At 37.1% G+C, this 20,703-nt stretch overlaps 2 protein-coding genes across 11 annotated transcripts; both read left to right on the top strand.

The window, feature by feature from the left end:
* The first annotated feature begins 876 nt into the window (after positions 1-876).
* LOC127349707 (duodenase-1-like) lies at positions 877-13,782 on the top strand. Of its 8 annotated transcripts, none has more exons than XM_051375551.1 (6): positions 877-1,036; positions 1,112-1,259; positions 1,395-1,524; positions 7,459-7,713; positions 7,833-7,909; positions 13,591-13,782. In XM_051375551.1, exons 1-6 carry the CDS (start codon positions 979-981, stop codon positions 13,664-13,666), a joined length of 744 nt encoding a protein of 247 aa, XP_051231511.1. In that variant the 5' UTR covers positions 877-978; the 3' UTR covers positions 13,667-13,782. The 8 variants fall into 8 exon arrangements, with proteins under 8 accessions (XP_051231511.1, XP_051231510.1, XP_051231514.1 ...); XM_051375550.1 differs by lacking the exon at positions 7,459-7,713 and adding an exon at positions 1,694-1,948; XM_051375554.1 differs by lacking the exon at positions 7,459-7,713 and adding an exon at positions 1,694-1,948 and having other exon boundaries at positions 7,833-7,981; positions 13,664-13,782.
* LOC127349710 (granzyme B) lies at positions 6,682-19,744 on the top strand. 3 transcript variants are annotated; one of them, XM_051375564.1, is made up of 5 exons: positions 6,682-6,755; positions 18,281-18,428; positions 18,588-18,720; positions 19,118-19,369; positions 19,457-19,744. In XM_051375564.1, the coding sequence occupies exons 1-5, from the start codon at positions 6,698-6,700 to the stop codon at positions 19,616-19,618; spliced, it is 753 nt and encodes a 250-aa protein (XP_051231524.1). In that variant the 5' UTR covers positions 6,682-6,697; the 3' UTR covers positions 19,619-19,744. The 3 variants fall into 3 exon arrangements, with proteins under 3 accessions (XP_051231524.1, XP_051231523.1, XP_051231522.1); XM_051375563.1 differs by lacking the exon at positions 6,682-6,755 and adding an exon at positions 12,379-12,476; XM_051375562.1 differs by lacking the exon at positions 6,682-6,755 and adding an exon at positions 18,096-18,205.
* Positions 19,745-20,703: the final 959 nt, after the last annotated feature.

Genomic DNA, 20,703 nt, shown 5'->3' with positions numbered 1-20,703 from the left:
GTTTAGTTGACCTCTTTTATGGGCCCAGAACCTTGTTGGATATTTTGTTAATTGGTTGTTTTATTTTTGGTAAAAGAAATAAAAATAAATCCACCCCTTGACTCCATTAAAAAAATTATAGTTTTAAGAAATCTTTTTTTTTTCCCCAGTAACTATACCCAACAAGTAATGTTCTGGGCTTTTGTTTCTTTTGACTTTGCATTGTAAAGCTTTAGTGTGTGGTTTCCAGTGGTAGACCACACATTGGTTCTTCAGTGTATCTAAGAGAAGAGCTGGTGAAATGGTGAATGAACTTAAAGTAAGAACTTCATTAATCCTATTACAGGCTGTTGAGGCACGAACATGTTGTATTGTGTTATAAGCAAAAAGATTGTGCAAAGCTAACAGCTGCTTTGCAGAAAGGATGTGGCTGAAAGTCAAGATAAAATATTTGAAAATCAGGGTCAGCTACTGAGAAAACCCCAAGATGACATGTAGAGTGTCCTGGCGTGATGCATGCTCTGCACACATTTCAGCTTTTTCATGTTCTGAATGTGTCACTGCTGTTGTATTTCAAAAGCCAAATAGCTGCAGTGACTTCTACATTAAAGAACTGTAGTGTTAAGTAATATTCATAAATGATGAAAAAAAAGGCCCAGGATAAATTAAATCAAGAAGCTGACAGTGTCCTAAATACAAAAAGGTAAAATTATATGAACTGGAACAAGAGGAGCAGTGGATTGCGGATTAATGTGATAGACTGACTTCTACAGTGAACTCCTCACATACTGATCACATAATGTGCTTCAGGCTGCTGATGCAACAGACAACTCAAGTAAACAATATAATGCAATGATAACACAAGTTGCAAATCTGCATTGCACAAAGGATGTGGTTAGACGTGAGGGAAAAATAGATTATAATCACTTGTGCCAACTGCTGTATAAAAGGGTCTACTAGACACCCAAAAGTAGACAAGTCAGTTGTCTTGCTGGCATCATGTACGCTCTGCACAAACTTCTGCTCTTTCATGTCCTGATATGTCTCGGACAAAATGGTAAGATCACAGAATCTGATTGTTATTCTGCAACCATTTAATGGGACATCCACCTAATTGTTATTATCTTTGCAGGAAATGGGGGTAAAATCATTAATGGAACTAAAGCCCCGGAGGACTCGATGCAGTATATGGTCTCGTTGCAGAACAATGGAGGTCATGATTGTGGAGGATTCCTCATCAGAGAAGACTTTGTGCTCACTGCTGCGCACTGCCACATTGAGTGAGTTATAATCTTTGATTCATGTGACTATAAATATTTAAAGACTTTTAAAGTATACATATATTTCTTATATATTTATTATCTCATTTATTATCTCAAAATCTACATATAACCTCTCAATGTTCACTCATTCAGCGCACATACACATGTTGTACTTGGCACCCACAATCTCAAGAGGGGAGGAAAAATAAGATACATTGAAAAAAAATACAAACACCATTCTTATGAAAATGTAGGACGAGGTAACGACATCATGCTCCTCAAAGTAAGTACATATATTCAGGTGACATCACATATTTTTGTGGTCAGATTGTTTGTTTTTATTATCAGCTCCAGATTCCAGCAGTTGTTTATTAAGTTGTCTGAAGAATAAAAAAGGAGAATGAAATTAGACAGTGCTGGTTTTTCATTTTAATCTCTGATTTTGTCTCCAGCTGTCTGAGAAAGTTCAACTGGACAACAGCGTACAAACAATTCCAATTCCCTCATCTGAAATCAACATAAGAGAAAATGAATCCTGCCGTGTAGCTGGATGGGGTGCCACTATAACTGGTGGTTCTGTTGTTGATGACCTGAGACTGGTGGATGTGTCTATCATTAGCCAGAATGTCTGTAACGAGACATGGGGTGGTCTTCCTCGCAATATTATCTGTGCAGGTGGATATGGCACAACAAAAGGATTCTGTCAGGTATGTTTCTGTCTGTTCAAAGAAACTGTCGACTGCTTTCTAGTTCGGACACACTACACATTTCTTATCCTATATAATCAAATAACGAATAAACAAATAAAAGTATTTCCTCCTCACAGGGTGATTCTGGTGGTCCTTTGGTGTGCAACGGGGTGGCTGTTGGCATTGTGTCTTTTAATTACAAAAAGAACTGTACCTACCCACTCAAACCCAACGTCTATACAGATGTATCAAAATATCTTTTCTGGATCGACAATATCCTAAATGAGTAAAAATCCTGCACAAAGTGTTGCTTCAGTATACAATCATTGTAATGTGAAGGTAATGTGCTATCTCAGATTGCTCTGTCAGTGTGACCAAAATTCTAAATAAAAATGTATTTAAAATACCTTGTTTCAATTTCTTCTATAACAATCTAATCAGAAGAAGTATTATGGTATTGTATTTAAGTTAATAAAAACAACAACAATAAAAATAATAGTAGTACAAATAATCTAGACCTATACTAAAAATCACTTAACCTTGGCAAAATTCAATCAAAAAAGTTGTGTGATTCCTTGTAGTCAATAAAGTGTTATGTGTATGTGATAGCCAATAACTTCCATTGATCAGATAGTAATCTGGTGAGATACTGAGAAGGGTTATCATCATTTTAGCAATAAGCTTTATTTTCTTAAGGTTTAAATTACATATTTGGTGCCAGTCAACCAGAGGCGAACCAGGGGCGGGGCCAGAGGCTTAGCCAGTCCCGTTCCGTATAACTGGTGGTCGATTCCTCCTGGTTGTAGCAACATTGACAATTTACAACACTGATTGCAGGATGGATGACACGACAGTTTCCCAGAGGTGTAGCCAAATCATCTTGTTCGCCCTCTAGTGGCTGGCTGCAGTGTAGGTCATAAGTGCCACTACTGTGCAGACTTTGGCTGAGATATGAGAGCAAAGGGGAGGAGAGGGTTAGGAGGGTATTTATGAGTATGCCAGAAGAGAGATGATTGAGGTGTGACCCTGCTCCTTAAAACTCAGTAAAAAGCCTTAAATATGGTAGAAATGGAATATAATATTTAGAGGTACGTGTAATCACCTGCAAATAAGAATTTTATTTTCATTACGTTTAAATGAGCCCTTTATGGATTTTCATGTGACAACCTCAAATATCATGTTTGGTGTACAAGACCCCATGTATGTTGACACATTATAAATGAAGGCAAAAAAATGAATACATTTGATAGACTTTGTTCAAACCTATTACATACTGATCACATAATCTATGTGGCTCCAGGCTGCTGAGACATCAGAACCATAATCAAAGATACCATAAACTAAGATATGACAAATTTCCATAGCAGGAAGGATGTAGCCAGAGGTGAAGTTAAAAAAAGATGAAGAAGGTTGTGTGAGTGTCCTGCCAACATAACAAATGTCTGCTTCATGTTCTGACACATCGGATAAAAACTAAACAGAGCTATTTCAACACTTTTACAGTTATAGTCATAACCTCATATCATTATTTAATTTACTATTGACCAATGTTCATACAAGTGATATTATAAAGATGCACATTTGTTTATTTAATTATTTATTTGATCCAGGAGGCCCTTTAGCCTCAGTGTGTGTACATCTCTGGCATACAGTGTCCCCAGTCCAACACTCATTTTCATGACTCTTCACTTGAAGACGTGTTTGTGTGAAGATCTGAGGATGGAAACTGTGGTTGCTGTGGTTGAGCTAGTTCGTCACAGAAACAGCTTGACGGGGCTGTGTCACAAACGGTAAGAAATAAAGGCCAGACAGAACAAAATACAGAAATTAAAGTCAAAGTTGACAACGACACCAGAATGCAAAGGACAGTTAACAGATAACACAGTAGAATACAAATCAAACAAAAAGGAACCAAAATACCAATCTTACCTAAACCTGCTAATTGAAGAAAGTTAATCTCCTAGGGATGTAGTAAGTTTGTGCAGCTGATTATATACAATACTATAACTACTTATATATACTATATACTTACTATATAAACTATAACTTTGAACACCCAAATGCATCCACCGTCCGTATGGATATATCAAAGCCTGTTACCTGGATAAAAGAGATTCTTAGATTCTTAAGCTAAGTGAAATCTAACAGTGTTTGGTTTCAGCATACTTTTATCGTGTAGTGGTGATTTCTTAAACCCAGTCTCATGGCAAAGTGTGTAATAGACCTGCCTATCCAGTACCAGCAGTAGTAAAAAGAGTGATAAAGTCTGCATTTAGAGGTGGTGGAGTGACAGACACACTTTCTCCCAGGAGACCACTGCTGGAATCCAGTGTGAAACAGAAAATAACTGTTGACTTCAATCTTTTCCTAAACCCAACGTGGAATGAGTACATGCTGAAAATGTGACACTGCCGACTCAACATAGTAACTGAAAGGTGTATATTCTGTCCATCTGAAAGTAGTAACAAGTACATGCATCAATGTTTAATAATTGTACATGTGAATTTAAAGATAATTTAAGGATACCCACACAGCTGAGAAACTTGGTCTGCAGTGCCTTGCATTACACCAAACCACATTCTTTCTTAAGATCTCTTTTTTAACACAAACCTGATGCAACCCACTGAAAAGAGGAAAGTGAAATAACTCTAATAACACTGTACATCTAGATTTAAATGTAAGCACTAACACACACACACACACACACACACACACACACACACATACACACACACACACACACACACACACACACACACACACACACACACACACACACACACACACACACACACACACACACACATATTGTACTCATTAATCACTTGTTTAAATCACTGTTTTTCAGACAATGTGGACTTTAACTATTCATAAGTTTGCGTAATCACCTGCAAATAAGAATTGTGTTTTCATTACATTAAAATGAGCCCTTCACGGATTTACCCAAATACATCATGTGACAACGTCAAATGTCATGTTTGGTGTACAAGACCATGTATGTTGACAAATTACAAATCAGTGAATGACACAACTGCATTTCTGATCCAACTAAAATTCACTTGTTTTAGTTAAATTCTGTAAAGAGGCCCAACTTGAACAAAATAGAGACTGCAAATATAATTTATACAAAATGTAAAATGAAACGAAGGTGAAAAAATAAATTAATCTGACAGACTTTGTTCAAACTTAATCTATGTGGCTCCAGGCTGCCGAGACATCAGCACCACAATCAAAGATACCATAAACTAAGATATCACAAATGTCTGTTACAGGAAGGATGTAGCCTGAGGTGAAGTTACAAAAAGATGGAGAAGGTTGTGTGAGTGTCCTGCCGACATTATGCAGCATATCTGCACAATTTTTTGCTTCATGTTCTGACACGTCTAGGATAAACACACAGAATGTTACAAAAATGTACAAAGTCATTGATAATAGGTAGTGTATTTCTTAAACAATCACCAAAAGTCAGTTAGACGCCTACATTTATAAATATCTATAAGTAATAATAAATGTGATGTACAATAATACATAAACTGTGCTGTTGCAAAGAGTCCATACAGCTCTGCAGCACTTTTCCATACGTTATTAATCCAGACTTCAAAAAGCAAGTGTCATGCTGGGGGAGGACAAACACCAGACAACCCAAACATTGCTCTTATTAATCACCCATAACTCATCTATAAAGTATTAATAGATGAATTATTTAATAAATGGCAATGGTGAATAACAACACATGTACCAAGCATGCTTGCACTGATACATAAACAGTATAAAGGAGAATCTCACTTGAAGTACTGAAGCTCTGTAGTTTCTTTTCCCCAAGTCAAAGACTTAACAGAGCGGGGTGCTCTGTTAGCAGCAGCCCTAGATGCTCTCTGTATTCAGTCTTGTACATATAAAATGGATAACAAAGTGAATGGTCAGTACACTTTTCCACTCACGTTAAATGCAGGCTCTGTTCTGGTCAGTTAAACATTAATATACTCAGTTATGATGCTCCCTTAGACCACTTGCTGTCTTTGCTCAGAAGCGATCCTGGATACTGGTTTCTGTGGTTTATATGGTTTGTCACAGAATTCAGAAGAAATGTTTGAGCTGGCTGTTTCACCAAAACCCCAAACAGCCAAATGGTGACAGCTGGAAATTATTATCTGGAATCTTTGCGTTAATATCTCGATTTTTTCATTAAACAGATACATGCCAATGTGTTATTAACTCACAAGATTCATTCAATTTAGGTTTTCTTATTGTGAACGGCACAAACAGTGAGGAGAAGCAGGTCCAAAATGGCCCAGAATTAACTAAATGTGCAGAAAATAAATGATGAATTTGGGAAGATGGATTACTAGAGTGGACTGTTCAGCACAACACAACACAGAACCGTAGAGTTGCATCTGTGTTATTGTAGCAACGCAATATTCATAAACGATGAGAAAAGGCCCAGGATGAACTAAATCAAGAGGATGACAGTGTCCTAAATACAAAATGACATGAAATAGAAGAAGAGGAGCAATGGATTAATGTGACAGACTGACTGCTACAGTGAACTCCTCACATACTGATCACAATGTGCTTCAGGCTGTTGATGCCACAGACAACTCAAGTAAACAATTTAATGCAATGATGTACAAGCTATAAATTTGCATCGCACAAAGGATGTGGTTAGACGTGAAAAAAAAATTGATCATAATCACTTGTGCCAACTGCTGTATAATAAGGGTCTACTAGACACCCAAAAGAAGACAAGTCAGTTGTCTTGCTGGCATCATGTACGCTCTGCACAAACTTCTGCTCTTTCATGTCCTGATATGTCTCGGACAAAATGGTAAGATCACAGAATCTGATTGTTATTCTACAACCATTTAATGGGACATCAAAATTATTGTTATTATCTTTGCAGGAAATGGGGGTAAAATCATTGATGGAACTACAGCCCCGGAGAACTCGATGCAGTATATGGCCTCGTTGCAGAACAATGGAGGTCATTTCTGTGGAGGATTCCTCATCAGTTAGGATTTTGTGCTCACTGCATCGCACTGTGAACGTTTCTTAAAGTGAGTTACAATCTTTGATCATGTGACTATAAATATTTAAAGACTTCCAGATACTACTATTTTAAAAACACTTTTTTTGATAATAAATATATACATATATCATTTCATTGCTTACTATTGTTCATTGTTTACTATTGTTATTAGCACAATTTTTAGAAAATGTACTTATAACCGCACACATACACGTGTCGTTCTTGGCACCCACAATCTCAAGAGGGGAGGAAAAATAAGATACATTGAAAAAAAATACAAACACCATTCTTATGAAAATGTAGGACGAGGTAACGACATCATGCTCCTCAAAGTAAGTACATATATTCAGGTGACATCACATATTTTTGTGGTCAGATTGTTTGTTTTTATTATCAGCTCCAGATTCCAGCAGTTGTTTATTAAGTTGTCTGAAGAATAAAAAAGGAGAATGAAATTAGACAGTGCTGGTTTTTCATTTTTAATCTCTGATTTTGTCTCCAGCTGTCTGAGAAAGTTCAACTGGACAACAGCGTACAAACAATTCCAATTCCCTCATCTGAAATCAACATAAGAGAAAATGAATCCTGCCGTGTAGCTGGATGGGGTGCCACTAAAACTGGTGGTTCTGTTGTTGATGACCTGAGACTGGTGGATGTGTCTATCATTAGCCAGAACGTCTGTAACGAACAATGGGATGGTCTTCCTCGCAATGTTATCTGTGCAGGTGGATATGGCACAACAAAAGGATTCTGTCAGGTATGTTTCTGTCTGTTCAAAGAAACTGTCGACTGCTTTCTAGTTCGGACACACTACACATTTCTTATCCTATATAATCAAATAACGAATAAACAAATTAAAGTATTTCCTCCTCACAGGGTGATTCTGGTGGTCCTTTGGTGTGCAACGGGGTGGCTGTCGGCATTGTGTCTTTTAATTACAAAAAGAACTGTACCTACCCACACAAACCCAACGTCTAAACAGATGTATCAAAATATCTTTTCTGGATCGACAATATCCTAAATGAGTAAAAATCCTGCACAAAGTGTTGCTTCAGTATACAATCATTGTAATGTGAAGGTAATGTGCTATCTCAGATTGCTCTGTCAGTGTGACCAAAATTCAAAATAAAAATGTATTTAAAATACCTTGTTTCAATTTCTTCTATAACAATCTAATCAGAAGAAGTATTATGGTATTGTATTTAAGTTAATAAAAACAACAACAATAAAAATAATAGTAGTACAAATAATCTAGACCTATACTAAAAATCACTTAACCTTGGCAAAATTCAATCAAAAAAGTTGTGTGATTCCTTGTAGTCAATAAAGTGTTATGTGTATGTGATAGCCAATAACTTCCATTGATCAGATAGTAATCTGGTGAGATACTGAGCAGGGTTATCATCATTTTAGCAATAAGCTTTATTTTCTTAAGGTTTAAATTACATATTTGGTGCCAGTCAACCAGAGGCGAACCAGGGGCGGGGCCAGAGGCTTAGCCAGTCCCGTTCCGTATAACTGGTGGTCGATTCCTCCTGGTTGTAGCAACATTGACAATTGACAACACTGATTGCAGGATGGATGACATGACAGTTTCCCAGAAGTGTAGCCAAAACATCTTGATCGCCCTCTAGTGGCTGGCTGCAGTGTAGGTCATAAGTGCCACTACTGTGCAGACTTTGGCTGAGATATGAGAGCAAAGGGGAGGAGAGGGTTAGGAGGGTATTTATGAGTATGCCAGAAGGTAGATGATTGAGGTGTGACCCTGCTCCTTAAAACTCAGTAAAAAGCCTTAAATATGGTAGAAATGGAATATAATATTTAGAGGTACGTGTAATCACCTGCAAATAAGAATTTTATTTTCATTACATTTAAATGAGCCCTTTATGGATTTTCATGTGACAACCTCAGATATCATGTTTGGTGTACAAGACCCCATGTATGTTGACACATTATAAATGAAGGCAAAAAAATAAATACATTTGATAGACTTTGTTCAAACCTATTACATACTGATCACATAATCTATGTGGCTCCAGGCTGCTGAGACATCAGAACCATAATCAAAGATACCATAAACTAAGATATGACAAATTTCCATAGCAGGAAGGATGTAGCCAGAGGTGAAGTTAAAAAAAGATGAAGAAGGTTGTGTGAGTGTCCTGCCAACATAACAAATGTCTGCTTCATGTTCTGACACATCGGATAAAAACTAAACAGAGCTATTTCAACACTTTTACAGTTATAGTCATAACCTCATATCATTATTTAATTTACTGTTGACCAATTTTCGTACAAGTGATATTATAAAGATGCACATTTGTTTATTTAATTATTTATTTGATCCAGGAGGCACTTTAGCCTCAGTGTGTGTACATCTCTGGCATACAGTGTCCCCAGTCCAACACTCATTTTCATGACTCTTCACTTGAAGACGTGTTTGTGTGAAGATCTGAGGATGGAAACTGTGGTTGCTGTGGTTGAGCTAGTTCGTCACAGAAACAGCTTGACGGGGCTGTGTCACAAACGGTAAGAGATAAAGGCCAGACAGAACAAAATACAGAAATTAAAGTCAAAGTTGACAACGACACCAGAATGCAAAGGACAGTTAACAGATAACACAGTAGAATACAAATCAAACAAAAAGGAACCAAAATACCAATCTTACCTAAACCTGCTAACTGAAGAGAGTTAATCTCCTAGGGATGCAGTAGGTTTGTGCAGCTGATTATATACAATACTATAACTACTTATATATACTATATACTTACTATATAAACTATAACTTTGAACACCCAAATGCATCCACCGTCCGTATGGATATATCAAAGCCTGTTACCTGGATAAAAGAGATTCTTAAGATAAGTGAAATCTAACAGTGTTTGGTGTCAGCATACTTTTATTGTGTAGTGGTGATTTCTTAAACCCAGTCTCATGGCAAAGTGTGTAATAGACCTGCCAATCCAGTACCAGCAGTAGTAAAAAGAGTGATAAAGTCTGCATTTAGAAGTGGTGGAGTGACAGACACACTTTCTCCCAGGAGACCACTGCTGGAATCCAGTGTGAAACAGAAAATAACTGTTGACTTCAATCTTTTCCTAAACCCAACGTGGAATGAGTACATGCTGAAAATGTGACATTGCCGACTCAACTGAAAGGTGTATATTTTGTCCATCTGAAAGTAGTAATAAGTACATTTATCAACGTTTAATAATTGTACATGTGAATTTAAAGATAATTTAAGGATTCCCACACAGCTGAGAAACTTGGTCTGCAGTGCCTTGCATTACACCAAACCACATTCTTTCTTAAGATCTCTTTTTTAACACAAACCTGATGCAACCTACTAAAAAGAGGAAAGTGAAATAACTCTAATAACACTGTGCATCTAGATTTAAATGTAAGCACTAACACACACACACACACACACACACACACACACACACACAGACACACACACACGCGTACACACACACACACACACACACACACACACACACACACACACACACACATTGCATTCATCTATCACTTGTTTAAATCACTGTTTTTCAGACAATGTGGACTTTAACTATTCATAAGTTTGCGTAATCACCTGCAAATAAGAATTGTGTTTTCATTACATTAAAATGAGCCCTTCATTGATTTACGCAAATACATCATGTGACAATGTCAAATATCATGTTTGGTGTACAAGACCATGTCAGTGAAAGACACAACTGCATTTCTGATCCAACTAAAGTTCACTTGTTTTAGTTAAATTCTGTAAAGAGGCCCAGCTTGAACAAAACATAGACAAATAAATATAAATATAATTTATACAAAAAGTTAAATGAAACAAAAGTGAAAAAAAAATATTAATTTGACAGACTTGTTCAAACTTAATCTATGTGGCTCCAGGCTGCAGAGACATCAGCACCACAATCAAAGATACCATAAACTAAGATATCACAAATGTCTGTTACAGGAAGGATGTAGCCTGAGGTGAAGTTACAAAAAGATGGAGAAGGTTGTGTGAGTGTCCTGCCGACATTATGCAGCATATCTGCACAATTTTCTGCTTCATGTTCTGACACGTCTAGGATAAACACACAGAATGTTACAAAACTGTACAAAGTCATTGATAATTGGTAGTGTATTTCTTAAACAATCACCAAAAGTCAGTTAGACACCTACATTTATAAATATTTATAAGTAATTAATAAATGTGATGTACAATAATACATAAACTGTGCTGTTGCAAAGAGTCCATACAGCTCTGCAGCACTTTTCCATACGTTATTAATCCAGACTTCAAAAAGCAAGTGTCATGCTGGGGGAGGACAAACACCAGACAACCCAAACATTGCTCTTATTAATCACCCATAACTCATCTATAAAGTATTAATAGATGAATTATTAATAAATGGCATTGGTGAATAACAACACATGTACCAAGCATGCTTGCACTGATACATAAACAGTATAAAGGAGAATCTCACTTGAAGTACTGAAGCTCTGTAGTTTCTTTTCCCCAAGTCAAAGACTTAACAGAGCGGGGTGCTCTGTTAGCAGCAGCCCTAGACGCTCTCTGTATTCAGTCTTGTACATATAAAATGGATAACAAAGTGAATGGTCAGTACACTTTTCCACTCACGTTAAATGCAGGCTCTGTTCTGGTCAGTTAAACATTAATATACTCAGTAATGATGCTCCTTTAGACCACTTGCTGTCATTGCTCAGAAGCGATCCTGGATACTGGTTTCTGTGGTTTATATGGTTTGTCACAAAATTCAGAAGAAATGTTTGACCTGGCTGTTTCACCACAATCCCAAACAGCCAAATGGTGACAGCTGGAAATTATTATCTGGAATCGTTGCGTTAATATCTCATTTTTTTCTTTAAACAGATACATGCCAATGTGTTATTGACTCGAGAGATTCATTCAATTTAGGTTTTCTTATTGTGAACGGCACAAACAGTGAGGAGAAGCAGGTCCAAAATGGCCCAGAATTAACTAAATGTGCAGAAAATAAATGATGAATTTGGGAAGATGGATTAATAAAGTGGACTGTTCAGCACAACACAACACAGAACCGTAGAGTTGCATCTGTGTTATTGTAGCAACGCAATATTCATAAACGATGAGAAAAGGCCCAGGATGAACTAAATCAAGAGGATGACAGTGTCCTAAATACAAAATGACATGAAATAGAAGAAGAGGAGCAATGGATTAATGTGATAGACTGACTGCTACAGTGAACTCCTCACATACTGATCACAATGTGCATCATGCTGTTAATGCAACAGATAACTCAAGAAAACAACATAATGCAAAGATGTACAAGCTATACATTTGCATTGCACAAAGGATGTGGTTAAGCATGAGGGAAAAATAGATCATAATCACTCGTACCAACTGCTGTGTAAAAAGGGTCTACTAGACACCCAAAAGAAGACAAGTCAGTTGTCTTGCTGGCATCATGTACGCTCTGCACAAACTTCTGCTCTTTCATGTCCTGATATGTCTCGGACAAAATGGTAAGATCACAGAATATCATTGTTATTCTACAACCATTTAATGGGACATCCACCTAATTGTTATTATCTTTGCAGGTAAAATCATTGATGGGTGTAAAGCCCCGGAGAACTCGATGCAGTATATGGTCTCGTTGCAGAACAATGGAGGTCATGATTGTGGAGGATTCCTCATCAGAGAAGACTTTGTGCTCACTGCTGCGCACTGCCACATTGAGTGAGTTACAATCTTTGATTCATGTGACTATAAATATTTAAAGACTTTTAAAGTATACATATATTTCTTATATATTTATTATCTCATTGTTTACTGTTGATCATTGTTTAGAAAATCTACATATAACCTCTCAATGTTCACTCATTCAGCGCACATACACGTGTAGTTCTTGGCACCCACAATCTCAAGAGGGGAGGAAAAATAAGATCCATTGAAAAAAAACACAAACACCATTCTTATGAAAATGTAGCACTAGGTAACGACATCATGCTCCTCAAAGTAAGTACATATATTCAGGTGACATCATATATTTTTGTGGTCAGATTGTTTGTTTTTATTATCAGCTCCAGATTCCAGCAGTTGTTTATTAAGTTGTCTGAAGAATAAAAAAGGAGAATGAAATTAGACAGTGCTGGTTTTTCATTTTTAATCTCTGATTTTGTCTCCAGCTGTCTGAGAAAGTTCAACTGGACAACAGCGTACAAACAATTCCAATTCCCTCATCTGAAATCAACATAAGAGAAAATGAATCCTGCCGTGTAGCTGGATGGGGTGCCACTATAACTGGTGGTTCTGTTGTTGATGACCTGAGACTGGTGGATGTGTCTATCATTAGCCAGAATGTCTGTAACGAGACATGGGGTGGTCTTCCTCACAATATTATCTGTGCAGGTGGATATGGCACAACAAAAGGATTCTGTCAGGTATGTTTCTGTCTGTTCAAAGAAACTGTCGACTGCTTTCTAGTTCGGACACACTACACATTTCTTATCCTATATAATCAAATAACGAATAAACAAATAAAAGTATTTCCTCCTAACAGGGTGATACTGGTGGTCCTTTGGTGTGCAACGGGGTGGCTGTCGGCATTGTGTCTTTTAATTACAAAAAGAACTGTACCTACCCACTCAAACCCAACGTCTATACAGATGTATCAAAATATCTTTTCTGGATCGACAATATCCTAAATGAGTAAAAATCCTGCACAAAGTGTTGCTTCAGTATACAATCATTGTAATGTGAAGGTAATGTGCTATCTCAGATTGCTCTGTCAGTGTGACCAAAATTCTAAATAAAAATGTATTTAAAATACCTTGTTTCAATTCTTCTATAACAATCTAATCAGAAGAAGTATTATGGTATTGTATTTAAGTTGATAAAAACAACAACAATAAAAACAATAGTAGTACAAATAATCTAGACCTATACTAAAAATCACTTAACCTTGGCAAAATTCAATCAAAAAAGTTGTGTAATTCCTTGTAGTCAATAAAGTGTTATGTGTATGCGATAGCCAATAACTTCCATTGATCAGATAGTAATCTGGTGAGATACTGAGCAGGGTTATAATCATTTTAGCAATAAGCTTTATTTTCTTAAGGTTTAAATTACATATTTGGTGCCAGTCAACCAGAGGCGAACCAGGGGCGGGGCCAGAGGCTTAGCCAGTCCCGTTCCTTATAACTGGTGGTCGATTCCTCCTGGTTGTTGCAACATTGACAATTGTCAACACTGATTGCAGGATGGATGACATGACAGTTTCCCAGAGGTGTAGCCAAAACATCTTGATCGCCCTCTAGTGGCTGGCTGCAGTGTAGGTCATAAGTGCCACTACTGTGCAGACTTTGGCTGAGATATGAGAGCAAAGGGGAGGAGAGGGTTAGGAGGGTATTTATGAGTATGCCAGAAGGTAGATGATTGAGGTGTGACCCTGCTCCTTAAAACTCAGTAAAAAGCCTTAAATATGGTAGAAATGGAATATAATATTTAGAGGTACGTGTAATCACCTGCAAATAAGAATTTTATTTTCATTACGTTTAAATGAGCCCTTTATGGATTTTCATGTGACAACCTCAAATATCATGTTTGGTGTACAAGACCCCATGTATGTTGACACATTATAAATGCAGGCAAAAAAAAAATAAATACATTTGATAGACTTTGTTCAAACCTATTACATACTGATCACATAATCTATGTGGCTCCAGGCTGCTGAGACATCAGAACCACAATCAAAGATACCATAAACTAAGATATGACAAATTTCCATAGCAGGAAGGATGTAGCCAGAGGTGAAGTTAAAAAAAGATGAAGAAGGTTGTGTGAGTGTCCTGCCAACATAACAAATGTCTGCTTCATGTTCTGACACATCGGATAAAAACTAAACAGAGCTATTTCAACACTTTTACAGTTATAGTCATAACCTCATATCATTATTTAATTTACTATTGACCAATGTTCGTACAAGTGATATTATAAAGATGCACATTTGTTTATTTAATTATTTATTTGATCCAGGAGGCACTTTAGCCTCAGTGTGTGTACATCTCTGGCATACAGTGTCCCCAGTCCAACACTCATTTTCATGACTCTTCACTTGAAGACGTGTTTGTGTGAAGATCTGAGGATGGAAACTGTGGTTGCTGTGGTTGAGCTAGTTCGTCACAGAAACAGCTTGACGGGGCTGTGTCACAAACGGTAAGAAATAAAGGCCAGACAGAACAAAATACAGAAATTAAAGTCAAAGTTGACAACGACACCAGAATGCAAAGGACAGTTAACAGATAACACAGTAGAATACAAATCAAACAAAAAGGAACCAAAATACCAATCTTACCTAAACCTGCTAACTGAAGAGAGTTAATCTCCTAGGGATGCAGTAGGTTTGTGCAGCTGGTTATATGCAATACTATAACTACTTATATATACTATATACTTACTATATAAACTATAACTTTGAACACCCAAATGCATCCACCATTCTATATGAATATATCAAAGCCTGTTACCTGGATAAAAGAGATTCCTAAGATAAGTGAAATCTAACAGTGTTTGGTTTCAGCATACTTTTATTGTGTAGTGGTGATTTCTTAAACCCAGTCTCATGGCAAAGTGTGTAATAGACCTGCCAATCCAGTACCAGCAGTAGTAAAAAGAGTGATAAAGTCTGCATTTAGAGGTGGTGGAGTGACAGACACACTTTCTCCCAGGAGACCGCTGCTGGAATCCAGTGTGAAACAGAAAATAACTGTTGACTTCAATCTTTTCCTAAACCCAACGTGGAATGAGTACATGCTGAAAATGTGACACTGCCGACTCAACATAGTAACTGAAAGGTGTATATTCTGTCCATCTAAAAGTAGTAACAAGTACATGCATCAATGTTTAATAATTGTACATGTGAATTTAAAGATAATTTAAGGATACCCACACAGCTGAGAAACTTGGTCTGCAGTGCCTTGCATTACACCAAACCCCATTCTTTCTTAAGATCTCTTTTTTAACACAAACCTGATGCAACCTACTGAAAAGAGGAAAGTGAAATAACTCTAATAACACTGTGCATCTAGATTTAAATGTAAGCACTAACACACACACACACACACACACACACACACACACACACACACACACACACACACACACACACACACACACACACACACACACACACACACACACACACACACACACACACACACACACACACACACACACACACACACACACATTGCATTCATCTATCACTTGTTTAAATCACTGTTTTTCAGACAATGTGGACTTTAACTATTCATAAGTTTGCGTAATCACCTGCAAATAAGAATTGTGTTTTCATTACATTAAAATGAGCCCTTCATTGATTTACGCAAATACATCATGTGACAACGTCAAATATCATGTTTGGTGTACAAGACCATGTCAGTGAAAGACACAACTGCATTTCTGATCCAACTAAAGTTCACTTGTTTTAGTTAAATTCTGTAAAGAGGCCCAGCTTGAACAAAACATAGACAAATAAATATAAATATAATTTATACAAAATGTTGAATGAAACAAAAGTGAAAAAACATTATTAATTTGACAGACTTGTTCAAACTTAATCTATGTGGCTCCAGGCTGCAGAGACATCAGCACCACAATCAAAGATACTATAAACTAAGATATCACAAATGTCTGTTACAGGAAGGATGTAGCCTGAGGTGAAGTTACAAAAAGATGGAGAAGGTTGTGTGAGTGTCCTGCCGACATCACGCAGCATATCTGCACAATTTTCTGCTTCATGTTCTGACACGTCTAGGATAAACACACAGAATGTTACAAAAATGTACAAAGTCATTGATAATTGGTAGTGTATTTCTTAAACAATCACCAAAAGTCAGTTAGACACCTACATTTATAAATATTTATAAGTAATTAATAAATGTGATGTACAATAATGCATAAACTGTGCTGTTGCAAAGAGTCCATACAGCTCTGCAGCACTTTTCCATACGTTATTAATCCAGACTTCAAAAAGCAAGTGTCATGCTGGGGAAGGACAAACACCAGACAACCCAAACATTGCTCTTATTAATCACCCATAACTCATCTATAAAGTATTAATAGATTAATTATTAATAAATGGCATTGGTGAATAACAACACATGTACCAAGCATGCTTGCACTGATACATAAACAGTATAAAGGAGAATCTCACTTGAAGTACTGAAGCTCTGTAGTTTCTTTTCCCCAAGTCAAAGACTTAACAGAGCGGGGTGCTCTGTTAGCAGCAGCCCTAGACGCTCTCTGTATTCAGTCTTGTACATATAAAATGGATAACAAAATGAATGGTCAGTACACTTTTCTACTCACGTTAAATGCAGGCCCTGTTCTGGTCAGTTAAACATTAATATACTCAGTAATGATGCTCCCTTAGACCACTTGCTGTCTTTGCTCAGAAGCGATCCTGGATACTGGTTTCTGTGGTTTATATGGTTTGTCACAAAATTCAGAAGAAATGTTTGAGCTGGCTGTTTCACCACAATCCCAAACAGCCAAATGGTGACAGCTGGAAATCATTATCTGGAATCGTTGCGTTAATGTCTCATTTTTTTCATCAAACAGATACACGCCAATGTGTTATTAACTCGAGAGATTCATTCAATTTAGGTTTTCTTATTGTGAACGGCACAAACAGTGAGGAGAAGCAGGTCCAAAATGGCCCAGAATTAACTAAATGTGCAGAAAATAAATGATGAATTTGGGAAGATGGATTACTAGAGTGGACTGTTCAGCACAACACAACACAGAACCGTAGAGTTGCATCTGTGTTATTGTAGCAACGCAATATTCATAAACGATGAGAAAAGGCCCAGGATGAACTAAATCAAGAGGCTGACAGTGTCCTAAATACAAAATGACATGAAATAGAAGAAGAGGAGCAATGGATTAATGTGATAGACTGACTGCTACAGTGAACTCCTCACATACTGATCACAATGTGCATCATGCTGTTAATGCAACAGATAACTCAAGAAAACAACATAATGCAAAGATGTACAAGCTATACATTTGCATTGCACAAAGGATGTGGTTAGACGTGAAAAAAAATTGATCATAATCACTTGTGCCAACTGCTGTATAATAAGGGTCTACTAGACACCCAAAAGAAGACGAGTCAGTTGTCTTGCTGGCATCATGTACGCTCTGCACAAACTTCTGCTCTTTCATGTCCTGATATGTCTCGGACAAAATGGTAAGATCACAGAATCTGATTGTTATTCTACAACCATTTAATGGGACATCAAAATTATTGTTATTATCTTTGCAGGAAATGGGGGTAAAATCATTGATGGAACTATAGCCCCGGAGAACTCGATGCGGTATATGGCCTCGTTGCAGAACAATGGAGGTCATTTCTGTGGAGGATTCCTCATCAGTAAGGATTTTGTGCTCACTGCTGCGCACTGCGATTCCCCGTGAGTTGTTCACCTCATGTTATTAGAAATCAGTAAAATAATTATTCAAATCATCCAAACTATTTTCAAAAGAAATGTGTCATTTGTTGCTTTGTTTTGTTGCTGGTAAAACAACTTGGAAAAATCTACCCATAACATCTCGATTATAACTTTTTTTAGGACTCTATCTCGTGTTGTTCTTGGCACCCACAATCTCAAGCAGGCTGATAAAACAGAGCGATACGTTGCAAAGAAGTGCAAACACCCATCTTATCAAAATGTTGGAACAGGGAATGACATCATGCTCCTCAAAGTAAGTACATATTCATTCAGCCCAGTTGTCCCATCAGTCATATTATAGCATTTAAGGTAAAAAAACATTTCCAGTAAAGATAAATGTAAAAAGTGGCAGTAAAGCAGCTAAGGTTCCATTACGGCCTGCCCTGTGCTGCATGTCATCCCCTTCCTCTCTCCTCTGCTTTTCTTTCCTGTCTCTCTCAGACTGTCACTATCACACATGAAACAAAGAAATGCCAAAAAATCCAGTAAAAATGTTGAATAATTACATTCAAAACTCTAGCAAAACCTATTCAGGGCAACAACAGCTGCATTTACTGTAACTAACAATAACCTTCATTTAAATGATTCACTCGCTCCAACTTTTGGCCAGTTTTTAATAATTTCTCATTTCTGATTTTGTGTGTCTCCAGCTGTCTAGTGAAGTTCACTTGAGCCAAGCAGTAAAAGTTATCCCGCTTCCTAGCTCTGACATGAACATACAGGATAACGAAATGTGCCATGTAGCTGGATGGGGTTTAACTAGAACTGAAAGAGTTGTTGATGACCTGAGAGTGGTAGATGTGTCTATCATTAACCGGAACGTCTGTAAAAAGGAATGGCCTCACCTTCCTGACAATGCTATCTGTGCAGGTGGATATGGCACAAACAAAGGATTCTGTCAGGTATTGTTTCTGCCCTTGTTTCTAAGAAAGCTATACACATTTGACACCATCTTGAATGAACATATTAAGATATTGTCCTCCTGACAGGGTGATTCTGGTGGTCCTCTGGTGTGCCGCGGGGTAGCTGTTGGTGTTGTGTCTTTCAACCGACGTGCCAACTGTAACTACCCAGACGCCCCCAACGTCTATGTGGATATCTCAAAGTTCCTTCCCTGGATCAACAAGGTTCTCAAGGAAAAAAATTGTTAAGTGTAACAATCTTACACAAAGCTTTGCTTCAGCATACTCTCATTGTACTTGGGAGCGGTAGTTGTATCTGAGTTGCTCTGTCAGTGTTTGCTCTTTAACTCAAAGCAAAATAAAAAATGATTTAAATATTGTTTTCTCTTTATTTCATCAGAAGACACTAAGGTCCTTTTCCCAGCAACATATGCAAAAAATGTCTTAGGCTTAGTTTAGTGTTGTAGAGCTACATTGAAAACATATGATTAAAATTTTATTATTTTATTATTTATTTGATTGAGGAGGCACTTTAGTGTGTGTGTGTACATCTCTGGCATACAGTGTTTCCAGTCCAACACTCATTTTCATGACTCTTCATTTGAAGACTTGTTGGTGTGAAGATCTGAGGATGGAAACTGTGGTTGTGTGAGTGTCCTGCCAACATAACAAATGTCTGCTTCATGTTCTGACACATCGGATAAAGTTAAGATATATCCACAAAATGTTTAGTGTAGTAGAGCTATGTTGAAAATATTAATAAAAACTAAACAGAGCTATTTCAACACTTTTACAGTTATAGTCATAACCTCATATCATTATTTAATTTACTATTGACCAATGTTCGTACAAGTGATATTATAAAGATGCACATTTTTTTATTTATTTATTTATTTGATCCAGGAGGCACTTTAGCCTCAGTGTGTGTACATCTCTGGCATACAGTGTCCCCAGTCCAACACTCATTTTCATGACTCTTCACTTGAAGACGTGTTTGTGTGAAGTTCTAAAGATGAAAACTGTGGTTGCTGTGGTTGAGCTAGTTTGTCACAGAAACAGCTTGACGGGGCTGTGTCACAAACGGTAAGAGATAAAGGCCAGACAGAACAAAATACAGAAATTAAAGTCAAAGTTGACAACGACACCAGAATGCAAAGGACAGTTAACAGATAACATAAAATAAACCAAAATACTAAAATCTTACCTAAACCTCCTAAGTGAAGAAAGTTAATATCCTGGTAGGTGTAGATGCAGTAGGTTTGTGCAGCTGTTTAAATACAATATCATAGAAACACATCAAACAACAGCATGTTGGCTTGTTGGAAAATCAAGCA

The sequence above is a fragment of the Dicentrarchus labrax genome, unplaced genomic scaffold (assembly GCF_905237075.1).
Source record: "Dicentrarchus labrax unplaced genomic scaffold, dlabrax2021, whole genome shotgun sequence".
Taxonomy (NCBI): domain Eukaryota; kingdom Metazoa; phylum Chordata; class Actinopteri; family Moronidae; genus Dicentrarchus; species Dicentrarchus labrax.
Note: the sequence above shows the minus strand (reverse complement) of the source record. Positions and strands in the feature narration are given on the sequence as shown.